The following is an 18,566-nucleotide window of genomic DNA, read 5'->3' on the forward strand; positions in this document are numbered from 1 at the left end:
TCAGGTCATAAAGTCAACTTAACTTTTTTCTGCGGTATTGTGTTGGAAGAGCAGCCTTGTCTAAACACAAAGGTCCTGATCCTAAATTTACACTGGTTTTACACCAGCATAACCCCATTGCAGTTACCTTTTACACTGCTGTGAAAGGAGAATCAGATGCTAAACCGTGGGTGGTGGGTGAAGCTTCCTCTTGGGGAGTCTAGCCCCTGCCTCACCTCTTCCAGCTGAAGCCTGGCCCTCTTCTGGTTGAGTCCACACCCCCGCTCACTTCTCTCAGCCTCCCCCATGGCCCCAGCCAGGGCGGCATGGAGGACTGAGAGCTCGGCCCGACCATGGCGGAACTCTTGTCCCTTGCCAGAGCCCTGAGCCTGAAGCCCATCCCCTGTTCCACCCCCGGCCACACTCATGGCCGCACCCCATTCTACCCCTTTCCCACAGCCCCTCCCCCACTCTGCCTCTTCCCCCAATATCGCATCCCCTTCTCACTCCCTTCCCCCTACCCTTTCCCACTGTAGCCTCGAGACCAGAAAAGCAGCCCCGGGGACATGGCTGGGGGAGGTTTTTCCGGGGGCCTCAAATTGGCCGGGGCCCCATGGGCTCTTGTGGTAATCTGCCACTCCTCCATCCCCCTCTCCCCCCCCCCCCACCCTGGTGACATGAGGTTTGGGGAAGCTTAGCCTCCATTGTGCACTACCCATGTGCAAAACATTTGGTAGGACTAGGTGGAGGTGTGGGTTATACACAGATGTTATTTTGGCTAATAAAATACAATTTAAAATCCGTATTTGTCCTAATACATGTGTTTGTCCTGTCACATCCCGAAAGGATTGTATCATTTGAGTCTCTGTTAAGGACAGACCCAGGTGTGGAATTTGAATGTGTGATAAATCAGTGATATGCAAAATCACTGAATAACAATCACAAAGAGGTGTTTTGACAGATCTGTGTAGGGAAACTTGCACACTGTCTGTTTGCATTGTGGCTCAAGCAAGTGTCTTTTAGCCCCCTCACTTTTATGAGCGTAAATACCCTCATGTCATTTTTTTAAAAATAACAAAGTATAAATGTCTTCAGTAACTGATTTAAAAGATTAAGAAGGGATCTTAACAGATGGGAACCAGCTTGGAAAAAATGGCATGCAATGAAAGGGCATCAAGAGAAACTTACAAAAATTACACCAGCAAATCTAAACTTCAAGGTAACATTGTTTTAAACATCAAGCAATGAGAAGTCCTTCATTTCAATCATAACTGTCCTGCCTAAAATGTTAGTGATCCAGAAATGAACTTCCCTTGTCCCTCGATTAAGAGACTGATTAAAATTACAGGCAATGAAAACAGGCTAATGGAATGAAAAGATGTCCAATATTCCTTGAAACAGTATTGCAAAAGATCATTACATTGAGTTTAGCTGGCAAATTGTCTTAAACCAGAGGCCCTTCACTACTGCATTTCAGTTCTAATCTTTTCATGGGTCACAAACAAAAATTAATTTTGTGTACATCTAGTCCCTCGTGGATATTTTTCTGCATCACAAAATCATGATACAATCTAGTATGATTTGGACAAAGGTTTTTAAATACCCTGGGGATGTAAGAGGTTAGGACTGAGATGCTTTGACAAAGTACTGGGAGGATCCTGGACTGAAACAGCTAGGGTTATATAGTAGGTGAGGACTCAGGTACATTGGCAGAACTGCTTTGGAAGGATTTAGAACTGAAATAGCGCTGAGGTCCATAAACCAGAATTTCAGTTCATTGGCATTGCTTGAGGGGAAACTTGCACAAAGACAGTCTTTACTAGTCTACTGTTCCTGTGTATGAACATATTAATGAGATTAAACCCATTCCTCTTATTTCAGCAGTTTAATCTTGTATTAAAGTTGGATTCATTGTTGCTGACAGATAGAGCCTGACTTTATAACTCAGGACTTAAAAAGAAAAGGGAAGAATCAGACACTAGCTATGAATTGAGGAGAAATAAACATTGGTTTCTGCTGCTGAACTCTTTTTGTATTGAATGTGTTTATTTCCTAGAAAACAAGTGCCCTCTTCTGTTGATCAGAGTGTCCTGCATAATCCAAGTCTGTTTGTTTCAGTACAGTTTACTAACCGTTTGCTACAATATTTTATCTTCAGATGGCTATTTTGAAAGGTGCAGATATGCCTTCTCGTGTCACACCTGATAGAGATTATAGAAGCTTATTTATTAATGTAATAATACACTAATCATGTTTAGTATTTCTTTTAAATTTCTGCTTCTAATTTGTCCAAATTATACAACGCTCACTTAAGTAACTGAAATAAATGTTGCTATGTCATTGTTTTATAGTGTGTGATATAAAAAGCAGGGAGTAATAATTGCCAGAATTCCCGAGGTCTTTGCTTCCTGCCCCCAAGTACACACAAATTTTTCCTCTACACGCATAGTGTCAAATAAAGTAAAAATCTTAAATGAATCAAACTGTACCATAGAATCTCTATGGATAGAAATTCCATGCTTGAATAATAAGAGTATAGCAATAGGAATATACTACCGATCACCTGACCAGGATGGTGGTTGTGAAACGCTCAGGGAGATTAGAGAGGCTACAAAAACAGAAAACCCAATAATAATGGGGGATTTCAAATATCCCCATATTGACTTCATACATGTCACCTCAGCTTGTCCTGGAACCCACATGGGGAGAGGCAAGTCTTGATTTAGTCCTAAGTGGAGTTACAGCATTTGGTCCAGGAAGTGAATGTAGACGAACTGCTTGGTAATAGTGACAATAATGTAATTAAATTTAACATCCTTATGGGGGGGGGGAAAGCACCAAAAAAACCCAACACAGTAGGATATAACTTCAAAAGGGGAACTACACAATAATGATGAAGCTAGTTAAATGGAAATTAGAAAAAACAGTCACAAGGGTGAAATGCCTACAAACTGCATGGAGACTATTTAAAAATACATAATAGATTCTCAAATTAAATATATTCCCCAAATAAAAAAAATAGTAAGAGGGCCGAAAAAAGCATGGAGCAGGTCCTCAAGAAGTCTATTTTGAAGCACTTGGAGGAGAGGAAAGTGGTCAGGAACAGACAGCATGGATTCACCAAGGGCAAGTCATGCCTGACCAACCTGATTGCCTTCTATGATGATATAACTGGCTCTGTGGATATGGGGAAAGCGGTGGACGTGATATACCTTGACCTCAGCAAAGCTTTTGATACGGTCTCCCACAGTATTCTTGCCAGCAAGTTAAAGAAGTATGGATTGGATGAATGGACCATAATATGGATAGAAAGCTGGCTAGATCCTCAGACTCAACGGCTACTGATCAACGTCTCAATGTCTAGTCTCGATGTCTAGCTGAAGTACTCAATGCTTTTTTTGCCTCAGTCTTCCCAGGCAAGGTCAGCTCCCAGACTGCTTCACTGGGCAGCACAGTATGGGGAGGAGGTGAGCAGCCCTCAGTGATGAAAGAACAGGTTAAGGACTGGCTAGATTATCAGGCTCAAAAGGTAGTGATCAACGGCTCGATGTCTAGTTGGCAGCCGGTATCAAGCGGAGTGTCCCAGAGGTCAGTCTTGGGGCCAGTTTTGTTCAACATCTTCATTAATGATCTGGATGATGGGATGGATTGCACCCACAGCAAGTTCACGGATGACACTAAACTGGGAGGAGAGGTAGATACGCTGGAGGGTAGGGATAGGATACAGAGGGCCCTAGACAAATTGGAGGATTGGGCCAAAAGAAATCTGATGATGTTCAACAAGGACAAGTGCAGAGTCCTGCACTTAGGATGGAAGAATGCTATGCACTGCTACAGGCTGGGGACCAACTGGCTAAGCGACACTTCTGCAGAAAAGGACCTGAGGATTACAGTTGACAAGAAGCTGGATATGAGTCAACGGTATGCCCTTGTTGCCAAGAAGGCTAATGGCATATTAGTAGGAGTATTGCCAGCAGATTGAGGGAAGTGATTATTCCCCTCTATTCGGCACTGGTGAGGCCACATCTGGAGTATTACATCCAGTTTTGGGCCCCCCACTATAGAAGGGATGTGGACAAATTGAAGAGAGTCCAGCAGAAGGCAACAAAAATTATTAGGGGGCTGAGGCACATGATTTATGAGGAGAGGCTGAGGGAACTGGGCTTATTTAGTCTGCAGAAAAGAAGGGGGGGGGATTTGATAGCAGCCTTCAACTGCCTGAAGGGGGGTTCCAAAGAGGATGGAGCCACCATGTTCTCCATGGTGGCAGATGACAGAACAAGGAATAATAGTCTCAAGTTGCAGTGGGGGAGGTCTAGGTTGGATATTAGGAAAAACTATTTCACTAGGAGGGTGGTGAAGCACTGGAATGGGTTACCTAGGGAGGTGGTGGAATCTCCATTCTTATTGGTTTTTAAGGCCTGGCTTGACAAAGCCCTGGCTGGGATGATTTAGCTGGGATTGATCCAGCTTTGAGCAGGGGGTTGGACTAGATGACCTCCTGAGGTCTCTTCTAACCCTGATCTTCTATGATTCTATTAAATGCTATCACAGCTAAACAGCAGAGTAAACGAGACAGTTAGAAACAAAAAGGCATCCTTTAAAAATTGGAAGTCTGATCTTACTGATTGTGATAGAAAGGAGCATAAACTCTGGCAAGTCAACTATAAAACTATAATAAGGCCAAGTAAGAATTTGAAGAGCAGCTAGCCAAGAACAAAAAAATAACAGCAAAAAAAAAAATTCAGTACATGTGAAAGCAGGAAGTCTGTCAAACAATTATAAGTGCCACTGCACAATCAAAGTGCTAAAGGAGCACTCGAAGACAAAGCAATTGCAGAGAAGCTAAATGAATTCTTTGCTTCAGTCTTCACTGCAGAGGACATGGGGGAGATCCCCACACCCAAGCCATTCTTTTAGGTTAGAAGTCTGAGGAACTGTTCCAGACTGAGGTGTCAATAAAGGAGGTTTGGAGACAAACTGACTAATTAAACAGTAATAAGTCACCAGGGCCAGATGGTATTCACTAAAGAGTTCTGAAGGAACTCAAATATGAAATGGAAGAACTATTCACCGTGGCAGGTAACTTAGTGCTTAAATCAGCTTCTGTACCAGATGACTGGAGGGTAGTTAATATAATACCTGTTTTTAAAAAAGGCTCCAAAAGTGATCCTGCCAATTACAGGCCGGTAATCCTAACTTCAGTATGAGGCAAATTGGTTGAAACTGTAGTAAAGAACAAAATTATCAGACATGTATATAAACACGATATTTTGAGGAAGAGTTAACATAGCTTTTGGAAAGGGAACTCATGCAGTACTAATCTATTAGAATTCTTTGAGGGAGTCAACAAGGATGTGGACAAGGGTGATCCAGTGGATATAAAAAGAAAAGGAGTACTAGTGGCACCTTAGAGACTAACCAATTTATTTGAGCATACGCGTTCATGAGCTATAGCTCACTTCATCCAATGAAGTGAGCTGTAGCTCACGAAAGCTCATGCTCAAATAAATTGGTTAGTCTCTAAGGTGCCACTAGTACTCCTTTTCTTTTTGCAAATACAGACTAACACGGCTGCTACTCTGAAACCAGTGGATATAGTGAACTTGGACTTTCAGAAACCCTTTGACAAGGTCCCTCACCAAAAGCTCTTAAGAAAAGTAAGCAGTCATGGGATAAGAGGAAAGGTCATCTCATGATCCGTAACTGGTTAGAAGACAGGAAACAGGGTAAGAATAAATGGTCAGTTTTCACAATGGAGAGAGGTAAATAGGGTCCCCTAAAGATCTCTGCTGGGACCTATGCTGTTCAGCATGTTCATAAATAATCTGGAAGAGGGGATAAACAGGCTGCAAAATTTACAGATGATACAAAATTACTAAAATAGTTAAATACAAAACTGACTGAAGAGTTACAAAGATATCTCACAAAAGTGAGCAATAAGGTGACAAAATGGCAGATGAAATTCACTCTTGATAATAATGCAAAGTAACACACATTGGAAAAAATAATCTCAACTATACATGCAAAGGGTAGGGTCAAAATTAGCAGTTACCACTCAAGAAAGAGATCTTGGAGTCATTGTGGATAGTTCTCTGCAAATATCTGCTCAATGTGCAGCGGCAGTCAAAAAAACTAACAGAATGCTAGGAGCCATTGGGAGAGGGATAGTTAATAAAACAGAAAATATCATAATGCCACTATAAAAATCCACAGTACGCCCACACCTTGAATACACACTTGAATACCATCTCAAGAAAGATATGTTAGAATTGGAAAAGGTGCAGAGAAGGGTAGTTAAAATGATTAGGGGTATGGAACAGCTTCCTTACAAGGGGAGATTAATAAGACTGGGACTGTTCATCTTGGAAAAGAGACAACTAAGGGGGGATATGATAGAGGTCTATAAAATCATGAAGGGTGTGGAAAAAGTGAATAGGGAAGTATTTAGTTACCCCTTCACATAACACAAGAGCTAGGGGTCACACAATGAGATTAATAGGCAAAAGGGCTTAGAACAAACGTAAGGAAGTACTTCTTCACACAATGCACAGTCAGCCTGTGGAGCTTGCTGCCATGGGATGTTGCGATGGCCAAACATATCACTGGGTTAAAAAAAGAATAAGATAAATTCATGGAAGATAGGTCCGTCAATGGCAATTAGCCAAGATAGTCAGGGATGCAACCCCATGCTCCAGGTGTCCCTAAATCTCCAACTGCCAGTATCCTGTCTTCAAACAATGGCCAGGGCTAGGTGCTAGCCCTGGCCATTGTTTGAAGACAGGATACTGGGCTAAATGAACCATTGATGAACCAGTATGGCCGTTCTTATGGTCTTTATTTGACAAATGTTTAGCTAAAAGCTGCAGGACTTGAAAATAATAAATTTAGAAAACTGTTAGTTCTTCATGAGGACAAGTACCTTCTATTGTTTTTCTTAAATAAAATTGTTTTAAATGGTAAGTATATTTAACTGAAAAAATGCCTTTAAGTATTCACAGTAGTTACTATTTGTTACTTAGGTAGTACAGTCCAGCCACTCGACTGACATGCTCTATGATGGTCTCGAGATAAAAAAATGTTCAAGTCTGTGGTATCATGATGTTAAGACAAAAGGTTACTAATGCAAGTATATAGAGGAACATGTCAGATTACAACGGCAAAACAGTCATTGCTGTTTAATGCCAACAAATGATGATGATCAAACAATGGCAGTAAAAATCTATAGAGATTTTATGCATAATTATTTCATTGTCCTAGGCCTAGTATGGTTGTTTACATTATTGCAAAATGGGTGTAAAACACTACCAACTTGAACTGGTAGCAGTTACACTCTCTTTGCACAAGTGTAAATGACCACACAAGGTTCAAGGCAGTGGGAAATCAGGTCTTGCGTGTCAAAATAGTAGCCAAAGACATCTGTACAATTCCATGGAGACTACAGTAGAAATAATGTTAAAGCACTATAGAAGTAAAGCTATCCTTTTAAAACCTGATCCAAAAATAGGCTCCCCTTTTCTTTTGCCTGTCATCAGGCCACTGATTAATATCTGTTTGTTATGAATAAATTATCATTCTTATAGCAGGAAAGCAAGTTCCCTTGACTATTACATGACCTATAATTTAGTGCTGTTCCAAAAGACTTTAGTACTTGGTATCTAGTAAGCATAAAATAACTATGTTTACCAAATAAGAAGATATTTGGAGATAATCTAATATTAGATATGAAAATGTCTACTCTCTTTTGGTAAAAGTTCCTTAATTTATCTTTCTATGATGGAGTATGTAGGACAAGTTGAGTCAGCTCTGTGAATAAGAAGAATATTTTGCGAATCAGTTTCTGCCACGGTATTAGGTACTTTATAAACAAACAAAGAATGTGCCACATTACCCAGTGTAATGGGACTCTCTGAAAGAGAGCTCAGCGGGACCCTGTAACCTCAGAGTGACAGGGCTGGTTTAAAGATATCACTTCAGCATTAACTTGGGGATTCTTTCTTGGGGCTACAAGTTATTTGTTCACAGCAGGGGGTCTAATGTGATAAATGGCTTCTGTGGCAACCTTAGTCTGTAGAGACTATTCTTAACTGGCGGGGAAGAGTATTTTGGTTAGCATTCTCATTCTCCATTAAAGAAAGATGCACTGGGACGAGAATACGAGCCTTTAACAGTAAGCCACAACTGCACGTTTCTGTGTCGCCGGCAGCTCATTACTGTGGCATTGTATATTAATGGAGGATCTGCCCCACTGCATCTAGTATTTTTTTTAAATAAGGGTTTTGTATTGCCAGCACTTTGTTGATAAAGGTTGAATTTTAAGTGAGTGTGGTTATTATAAATGCTTAAAGTTATTCTCAGCTAACTGGCTTTTTGTTGTTAGCAGGAATCTAATTCTACAGCCTGAGATCTGTGAAATTCTTTTGTTAATTAATATTTTCTATTACATGTAGTAATTCCTTCTGCATAACATAAAGCAAATATGTTGGGTACTAGAACTAACTGGATGAATCTCTCTCTTTAGGGGCTGAGTAAAAAAGTAGGGGTGTCCTCGTCTATCTTGCAAGGGCTTTGGATCTCCTACAGCACAGAAGGTCTTTCAATGGCATTGGCATCTCTGCGAAACCTCTACACCCCTAACATAAAGGTACTGTACAGAACAGACAATTGACGAGCTGGTTTAGTGCTTTCAGCCTCCAGTGGTCCAAGTACAAAAGATTCTCCAAGGCTCCAGTTTAGCAAGGTCCTTAGCACATGTGTAATGTTAAGCATGTGAGTAGTCTCATTGAACTCCATGGAACTCCTCAGAAACTTAGTTACACAGGTATGTAAGTAACTTGTTGAACCAGGACCTTGGTCTTTAAGTGTCCAGTTAAGATTTGATACCAATGAGTAGCGACTCCCCAACTCTTCTACGTTTAGCAGGGATTTTCTGTTAATTCCTATAAAAGAGCAAAAAGAACAGGAGTACTTGTGGCATCTTAGAGACTAACAGATTTATTTGAGCATAAGCTTTCATGGGCTGCAGCCTACTTCATCAGATGCATAGAATGGAACATACAGTAAGAAGATATATATACATACAGAGAACATGAAAAGGTAGAAGTTGCCATACCAACTCTAAGAGGCTAATTAATTAAAATGAGCTATTAGCATAGAATATAAGGGTTGGAAGGGACCTTAGGAGGTAATCTAGTCCAACCCCCTGCTCAAAGCAGGCCCAATCCCCCATTTTTGCCCCAGATCCCTAAATGGTCCCCTCAAGAAGTGAACTTACAACCCTGGGCTTAGCAGACCAATGCTCAAACCACTGAGCTATCCCTCCCCCCAGGAGGAGGAAGGGAGGGGGAACTTTTTTAGTGATAATCAAGATGGCCTATTTCAGACAGTTGACAAGAAGGTGTGAGGATACATAACATGGGGAAATAGATTCAATTTGTGTAATGACCCAGCCACTCCCAGTGGCATAAAAGAGCAGTGTCATATCTGTTCCTGATGATCATCCTTCATTGCCACTGATCTCTCCGAAATATACAGAAAGCCCCCTTGGGTGTTGTAAACCTGACAGTGCCTTGGGGGTTTGTCTGTTCTAGAGTTCTTTTCTTCTTTTCATCTCAGGGCGTTTTTGCAGCTATGGAAAGCAGTATAATGTCACCATTCATTCCTGTGCATAGCTTGTTCCTCCATTAAGCCCAGCCTGGTCATGTCCCTGCATATGATGTCCCACCATCTAGTCGGTGGTTGGACTTACCTTGCTTGTATTTGCTGGGATAAAACAGTGTAGAGCTGTGTCCCCCAGGTGGTGGGTGGAGGTAGCCCATCTTGGGGAAACCCAAAAGGGTTGCATTTGCCGTGAACCAAGTATATCTAGATGAAGGAAAACTCTTGATTTAAGACCCACAGACAGAGCTCACTTAGCCTCTTCAGGCAAGTCTGTCTATTTAGAAGGAAAACTCTAATTATAAATCTGAGCAGACCAAGCTAGCGTGGAACCCTGGTACCTATTGCTATCAGGCTATGAGACATGGCATTCCCATGAGCTGGATAGGGTGGATTGGTCTAAGAAGCCATTGCATCCTAAGTTCACTTGTGGTAGAAACAGAGTTCTTTAACTTGAGTTAATTGCCAATTAAGTTGAGTTAGCTGGCACATTTGTACATGCTAGCAAGGACACTCTGCAAACATTTGTGAAGTGTCCAGATTAGCATGTACAAATATGTTAGCTAGAGTGGAAAATAAATCAAGTGCAGACATAGCTTTAGAGAACCTTCTGGGCTTGCAGCCCTTTCCCTACATGAGGGTGGGGCCAACCTGAGAGAGCCTCCTCGTAAGGAGAGGGGGCCCTTCATCCTCCTGTCTATCCCTTCCCTATCAGGGGCCCTCTCTCATCTCAGCTTCACAAGCTGTCTCTTTCGCTCTGCAGCCCAGAGCAAGGAAGGCAGCAGGAGGGGAAGCAGCAATTGGGTGACCAGTAAGCATCACAAGGCCCCTGTTGGATGGATGATCAAGCGGTTACAGAACCACCCACTGTCTTTCCCCATGTGAGGCTCCCTGTGGCCCTATGTCTGGCAGTCTGTCTAAGGCCAACCTGCTCCAACACCACGCAAATTACAGAACAAAGTTCATTCTGAAAATGTTAAAGATTAGACAGCGCTCCCTCTACCTAAAATAAAGCCATGTTTTGGGCTTGTCTTTTTGTTGAAACCTTGTGGTGATGAGTTTCTCTTTTTCCCTTCAGGTCAGTCGGTTGTTAATTTTGGGAGGTGCAAATGTTAACTACCGGACCGAAGTTCTAAACAATGCCCCAATTTTATGTGTCCAGTCTCACCTTGGTTACACAGAGATGGTGGCTTTGTTGCTGGAGTTTGGGGCCAACGTAGATGCCTCTTCTGAAAGTGGCCTGACTCCTCTTGGATATGCTGCTGCGGCTGGATATCTGAGCATTGTTATGCTACTGTGCAAGAAACGGGCCCAGGTAATGAGACTGTATTTATCTGATGACACTCTGACTTCCCAGGAATTCCATATTTACATGGAGGAGAAAGCAGGTAGCATGTGAAGTACATATCAAACCTCAGGAAAGAAATTGAGCCACTGTTTGCTTTTTCCTTTGCCAAGTAACGTTTCTTAACAGCACCCTTTCCTCTGGTTTTTGCACATGAAGACAGGCTAAATGATAAAAACAGACTGCCTACTCTCTTGGAACATTTTCTATACAGTCTAAACCAAATTCCTACAATTACCAAGTGCTGGCATCTTCAGAAGCTTCAGCATCCTACCTTCTTGCTTACAAAGCCATAGTTACCCTTCATTATTAAATGCTTAATCCTGCAAGGGGCTGGACATCTCGTGTGAGTTTGCTGGACCACACATAGTATTGGGCATTAGTTGTGAGGATCATGGTGAGGATTCTCCTTCTTCAGGAGGGACTGGTTACTGCCTGAACATGGGTAGCTTCAGTGATCTGATCTGGTATGGAAAGCCTGTGTTCTTATAAGCCCCAAGTGCAGCATCAGCAATTAAAAAATATCTGAAGAGATGCCAACTCTGCCCTCTTGTGTTTCTGTCTAGAGGGAGCATTTCAAAGGCACAAGAAGGCAGTCAGATAGTCAGCTCCATTGGAAGTCAATGGGAGGAAGGCACTTAACTCCCATTTGCGCCCATGAAGATTCCGCCCCAGCCAACACACACAGTTGCTAGCTGTCTAATGTCTATCTTACCTGTCTAGTTAGGCTGAGATTTTCAAGAGTGTAAGAGAGTTAGGTGCCCAGATTCCATTGAATTCAATGGGATTTGGGACCTTGCCTTAATCTCTCTCTGTCCCATTTCTTTTTCTCTAAGGCACCTATTCCCATGGTATCCAAGCATTGTACTAAAAATAGCACTGTGTGCACCCTAATTGGCAGGTCTTACATTTTCCATTGTTCCTGGTGTGCATGTGTGAGTGAGGGTTTTTTTAATTATTGCAGTTTTTTGTTCTTGTGATAGAAAAGATTAGAATCCTGTTTGTAGTTGCTCACAGGTGAAGCCACAATGCTGGCTAGGTTTGCTTTTCTATGAGAATGTGCTACTTTGAAACATGTCACTAGCACAAAAGGCATAGCAGTTCTGCAGGGTCTGTAATTAGCATTCGGGGATGCAGGCCTGATACTGGAACTGAGGAATCCTGCCTTGCTAATGGCTCGCTGAAGTCATTTCTCTACAAGTCCTTGACCACAGTGTTAAACAGCAACATTGTTTTGCAACATCCAATACACCAGGGGTTCTCAAACTGGGGGTCGTGACCCCTTAGGGGGTCACAAGGTTATTATGTGGGGGGTCGCAAGCCATCAGCCTCCACCCCCAAACCCCACTTCTACTCCAGCATTTATAATAGGGTTTAATATAAAAAATGTGTTTTTAATTTATAAGGGAGGGGTCACACTCAGAGGCTTGCTGTGTGAAATGGGTCAGCAATGCAAAAGTTTGAGAACCACTGCAACACACCAGTTGGAAATATTCTCTGAACACTTCTGTCAAACTCGTCCAGTAAGAATACCCTTTGTTTAGCTTTGTGGTGAGCATTTCAACGGTTAATAGTGTGTAATGAGTCAGGTTTCAAACATTTTGTTGAACAGAAAATTTTTGCCCAGAACTGGAATGGCAGCCTCCTGGAAACAATTTGTGGTTTCTGTAAATGTTTTGCCTTAGTTCTGAAAGCAAACTAAAGGCTTGTGTGGTTTTAATACGAATGTCAGGATGTCAGGTCTTGCTGAGTTGTCAGGACAATGTAAAGGAAAAAATAGACTTTAAAAAAAAAATAAGCTGGGTGACTCCCTAACACTCACTGATAAGAAGCAGTTTTAATAAACTTCCAATGGAGTTCCGTTGTATCCTCAGTCGGGGGAAATGGGAGAGAAACCCAGGGCATGAATGTGATTTTAAAAATCCCCATCCCAAATGGAAAAAAAGAAGCTAGCTTTCATGAGTATCACCCTTCGGTACTGAGCGAATATACACAGTGTTCTGGTAGCCGGTATTTTTGGTTCAGAGATGTTGGGTTGTATCGTGGATAAATTAAACAACAATGGTCATGTGCATTTCCTGAACAAACTGATAAGTTGTTCAGCAGTGAAGTGGTTAATGAGTAGAAAGAATCTAGCTGAAATGCTTTGCTGTGATACAATACTCTTTGTATTATGGTAGGATCTAGAAGCCAAAGGTCACATTGTGGTCAAACCCCTAGAAAGCAGCCCTCAGCTTCCTAGTAGGATATCAGATTATAATATCACCACCTGAAATTTCTGTTTTAATTAATGTTTCTGTGCTGCCCCCTTCTAGTGAGGCTGACTAAGGTGCAGCTGAATAAAACAGGCTGGCTAATCATTCTAACAGTGGACTCATTATGAGGTATTTTTGCTCATTTTGAAGACTTGTGAAATGGCGGGTTTAGAACATTCTCTTTTGACTCAGTGGCTCTTTGTGTCCTGAGGCAGACAAAGTCAATGAGTAGAATTTCAGTGCAACAGGAACTACAGTTGGCATACTTGAGAACACAGCGGAAACGTGCTTTTGCAGGAATGAAGCCAGTATGCTTTTAGTGTGACGACAACCAAAGCTGTAAAGCGGTGACCTACCCCAAGAAAACAGCTGTGGCCAAGAGGATGTCTGTCCTCAGGGCAGCGATTCTTTGGGAGTGAACTTTGACTGGTTATGGATGGGGTGGTTAACTAGAAGAATGCAGAAAATGAGCATCCTGCACACGTGGCATTATTACAAAACCAGGGCTGGAGACGCTGCGAAAGCCATAGTTTTTCAAACATGAGTTTGGTTTAATTTTATTTTGTCTTTCTGTTCCCCTGAAAGGTGGATCACTTGGACAAAAACGGTCAGTGTGCCCTGGTTCATGCGGCTCTCAGAGGTCACCTGGAGGTAGTGAAGTTCTTGATTCAGTGTGACTGGACAATGGCTGGGCAACAGCAGGGGGTCTTTAAGAAGAGCCATGCCATACAACAGGCACTGATTGCAGCAGCCAGCATGGGCTACACTGAGGTAAGATGTAACTACACTGTTCGGGATCTCTGTGACATACAGAAATAATAGGCTAGCTGTGTTCCCTGGTCACAAGGCTGAGCACAGAGGGTCTAGGAGGTGGAGTCAGTAACTTCCTCCCAAGTCAGTGGGATCCACTAATTTCTTGGCAACCTTGGTGGCCTGGGCAAAATCTATGCAGGCTTCCATCCAGAGGGAGAGTAAAAAGCCCCTAATTTATTTGAATATACCTTTAAGTAGGCAAAGGTAAAACCATGTACTGCTCACCCCACTTCCCCAGTGAGGGTAGGGGACTCTGAGATGAGGCAGTTGTTGGTTATGTGCACAGAGATGATGATATGTAAAATACTGTTTATTTTCCTGTTGGGAAGTACTATTTGGCTAAAAAATGGTTTCTGTTTAAATAAAACCCCTCTCATTAATTTCATTAATCATGAAACTTCAATCCATGAAAACATAAGTAACATGATCAGATGAGAGGAGCTAATCAAAGGGAGCTGGGTAAATCACACTGTCGAAGGGAACACAAGTTGAATTGCTTAGGAACAGATGTGCCTTTGAAGCAACAGAGCTTCTCTGCAACCTGGTCACATGACTCCTAACAGCACGCAGGATTATTTTAATGGGAAACTTCCCCAGAATTTTACTGGAGATATTTGTAATTTTTTTAAAAAGTGGTTTCAGAATAGTTTACTGTGTATGCAGGGCTATAAATGGACCTGGCACTTCGCAGACAAATGAAGATGTGTAGCCCATGTTCTGAAACGCTGACAGCCCAGGGAGCTGGAAAGCCAGTGTTATAATTAGTAATTATATAATATAATAATCATACTATAATTAAAATGTATATAATTTATAATTATAATAAAGTTAAGGTGGAATGTTACTTCAGCTGATTAAGCAGTTTGCTGACATAACAAGCATGACCATTTTTCTTCTAGCGGTAAAGCATGTATTAAAGCTGATTGACCACTGGTTTAGTCTGTGACTTCAGGCTCCCCAGGGCCCGTGTTGTACGTGCCGTTGCTTTTCAGTAATGGACAGCCCAGGCAGGCAGCTTAGAAATGGCAGTTGTAACTGAAACCCTTTCTTTTCATAGCCCCTTGCACACTGTGTTCATGAGAGATGTTCTTGCCCTTCTCTGCCGTCAGGGTGCTATGCTGAGTACAACAGGCACTGTTGCCCCACTCTTGCCTTGTGTGTCCCTTCTTGGATGAGAAAAATGTACCTTTGTCTGTCTATAAACTCTGTTCTCTCCTTAATCTCTTGCTTTCTCATATCTTACCAAGCACTAGGGAGATTTTAGCCAATTTCAAAAATTTACCCTTGGAGGAGATTAATTCATTTCTTTGAAACCCAGTCTACAATGGCCAGGGAAACTATGTTGGTACCTTTAAGCGATCTGCGTAAATGTCATTCATGCTAGGCGAACAGGAGTCCTTGTGGCACCTTTGAGACTAACAAATTTATTTGAGCATGAATCCGATGAAGTGGGCTGTAGCCCACGAAAGCTCATGCTCAAATAAATTTGTTAGTCTCTAAGGTGCCACAAGGACTCCTGTTCTTTTTGCAGATACAGACTAACACGGTTGCTACTCTGAAACCTGATTCATGCTAGGAAGGAGCTAATTCTTTCTAAAGGCAGCCCAATCTAGTGACTGAAACTCAAGACAGTCAGGAGACTGGAGTTCTGGTCTACACTCACTTGACTCACTTTTTAACCTTAGGAAACTCACATCACCTGTCTGTGCCTAAATTTCCCCATCAATAAAACAGGGATGTTAGTATTCACCCACCTTGCTAAAGCACTTCAAGATCCAAAGATGAAAGTCACTAAAGCACTGTTTCTTCACTGGTCGCTCTGGGTAACCCAGGAGCTATGGAGCAGTCACTGCATGCACAGTATAATCTGTATACAAAACACACACAGCCTCTGAGTTGTTAGGTAGCACCACTATAAAGGCTCGTCATGTGCAGTTGTCTCAAGAGACTTGTTTTTTCCCTTGTACAGGGCAGCAGGCTCACTTGCTGATCTCGGGAAGAATATTTACCTACGCTGAGGTGCCAGGCAGAGACTTTGTTCATTTTCTTTTGTTTATTCAGAACAGCTTACGTTAAGATGTCAGCAGTTTATATATAACATGCTGAAGTTCATGAGCTGACATGTCTCTTTGTTTTAGATCGTCTCCTACCTGCTCGATCTTCCAGAAAAAGATGAGGAGGAGGTGGAGCGAGCACAGATCAACAGCTTTGACAGCCTGTGGGGAGAGACAGGTAATTTCTATAGATGCTGCAGTTTCTATCTTTCATGGTTGTGTTTGTGGATTCCACTAATATCAAATACACATTTTAGACCTGCGTGTGTCATGACTTACTGAGGGGGATCAGTTTCTTCGATTTGAACGTCCCTGTAGATGCCAAAATAGGCTCTGTAACCTGCTTTATTATTTTTCCAAAAAGTGCATGGCTTGATTTTTGGGGTTATTGAGTACCTGGAAGATTCAGGTGTGCAAGACCTCTGAAAATCAGGCCAACAATCTTTTCTGGGACATGTTCCACTGTATTCAGCTAGATGAGCTCAGAACTCTCTTTTTCTACTTTGATGTTTGGCACAGCTATGAAAGGAATGTTTGCCCACACCAAAGTAACCTGCAGCTTAAACTCCTGAATGTTAAATTAGCATTTAGTTTTCTGCAAGTTTGTAAGTGCTTTATTGTAACATTGAAAACACACCTGGCAATTAAACAAATGTACTTTAATGGAGGGTAGTCCAGTTGATAATCCTGGATGCAAATCTTGAAGTGTCATCTTCCCAGTGTCTACTAGAAAAAAGGCAGCATTTCAATCCACACCCTTTACAGGTACAGCTTGTGCTCTGCCAAAGAGAGATCTGTAATATGGAGCCATTGGCTTTTAACTTGGATGAGCTAGTTAAATGTTAGCTACAGGGTTTGTGCTCTACTCACTAATCAGCTTAAACCACTGATATGATCACAGTGATATTCCTGTCTGGGTAGCCACACAATGATTTTGATCCTGCCAGCTTTAGTCAGAAATGACCTGAACCAAGGGTGCAAACACTGGGTGACGTGTAGTTTTTTGTGTGGTTAAATTGTTTTTGGTAAACAGAACACACAGTTGGGTACATCTTGAATTGGTTCAGACTTTGTCGTTTGGAAAATGTACTCATGTAACCAAACCTCTGAATGTTTTCATGTTCATGGCAACACCAAAATTTGAGCCTACCAGGAAGAACCTCCTCTGGATAAATGGGGCTTGTGAAGGACAAAAGTGTAGATGAGAATTGGCACAGCAGGCAGCCTGAACAATAACAAGATTGGTGTGGGCTAACAGCAAGAAAGTGTGAAAGGATGAAGCCTCCAGAATCAGCAGAGGAGACCGAAATACAGAATAAATATGTCATGATAATATTAACTAAATTTATTTTACAAATAAATGTTACTTTAGAGAGTCAGAGAAGGAGAAGGAAAGGGAATAGAGCGTATAGTTATCTAGATATGATCCCTGAATACTGATAAGGTATTCATTGCAATCATATAATGATATCAACGTTTTTACAGATGAGTTGTTGTCAATATGCTGACCAGTGCAGAGGTACTGTTATCTAAAATGTATTCTCTTTTACTTTAAAAATAATGCCAAAATATCAAGTTATGCTATTAATTGGAAAACAGACTCTGAAATTGAGGATGGTAATCCAAAATATTTTTAAGGTTTGGTCAAAAAACCACTAAAATATCCCTCTGTTGCGTTTACCTTGGTTAGCAGCATCAGATACTGCAGATGCGGTTTTCTTCAACATCTTCATTAATGATCTGGATGATGGGATGGATTGCACCCTTGCCAGTTTGCAGATGACACTAAACTGGGGGGAGAGGTAGATACGCTGGAGGGTAGAGATAGGGTCCAGAGTGACCTGGACAAATTGGAGGATTGGGCCAAAAGAAATCTGATGAAGTTCAACAAGGACAAGTGCAGAGTCCTGCACTTAGGATGGAAGAATCCCATGCTACAGGCTGGGGACCGACTGCCTAAGCGGCAGTTATGCAAAAAGGACCTGGGAATTACAGTTGACGAGATGCTGGATATGAGTCAGCAGTGTGCCCTTATTGCCAAGAAGACTAATGGCATATTGGGCTGCATTAGTGGGAGCATTGACAGCAGATTGAGGGAAGTGATTATCTCCCTCTATTTGGCACCGGTGAGGCCACATCTGGATATTGCGTCCAGTTTTGTGGCTCCCACTACAGAAAGGATGTGGACAAATTGGAGAGAGTCCAGTGGAGGGCAACGAAAATGATTAGGGGACTGGGGCACCTGACTTACAAGGAGAGGCTGAGGGAACTGCGCTTATTTAGTCTCCAGAAAAGAAGGAGGGGGGGGAGATTTGATAGCAGCCTTCAACTACCTGAAGGGGAGTTCTAAAGAGGATGGAGTTAACTGTTCTTCATGGTGGCAGATGACAAAACAAGGAGCAGTGGTCTCAAGTTGCAGTGCGGGAGGTCTAGGTTGGATATTAGGAAACACTATTTCTCTAG

The 18,566-nt window shown here is 42.0% G+C and overlaps 1 protein-coding gene across 18 annotated transcripts in view; it reads left to right on the top strand.

The window, feature by feature from the left end:
* The window catches only part of TANC2 (tetratricopeptide repeat, ankyrin repeat and coiled-coil containing 2), a 693,994-nt gene that overhangs the window by 645,805 nt on the left and 29,623 nt on the right, over positions 1 to 18,566 (top strand). For all 18 annotated transcript variants that reach the window (XM_073325985.1, XM_073325979.1, XM_073325984.1 and 15 more), the window contains 4 exons: positions 8,501 to 8,623; positions 10,715 to 10,951; positions 13,822 to 14,007; positions 16,188 to 16,281. In XM_073325985.1, coding sequence (XP_073182086.1) covers positions 8,501 to 8,623; positions 10,715 to 10,951; positions 13,822 to 14,007; positions 16,188 to 16,281 — 640 coding nt within the window. The remainder of the gene's footprint in view (positions 1 to 8,500; positions 8,624 to 10,714; positions 10,952 to 13,821; positions 14,008 to 16,187; positions 16,282 to 18,566) is intronic.

Source organism: Lepidochelys kempii, chromosome 27 (assembly GCF_965140265.1).
Source record: "Lepidochelys kempii isolate rLepKem1 chromosome 27, rLepKem1.hap2, whole genome shotgun sequence".
Classification (NCBI taxonomy): domain Eukaryota; kingdom Metazoa; phylum Chordata; order Testudines; family Cheloniidae; genus Lepidochelys; species Lepidochelys kempii.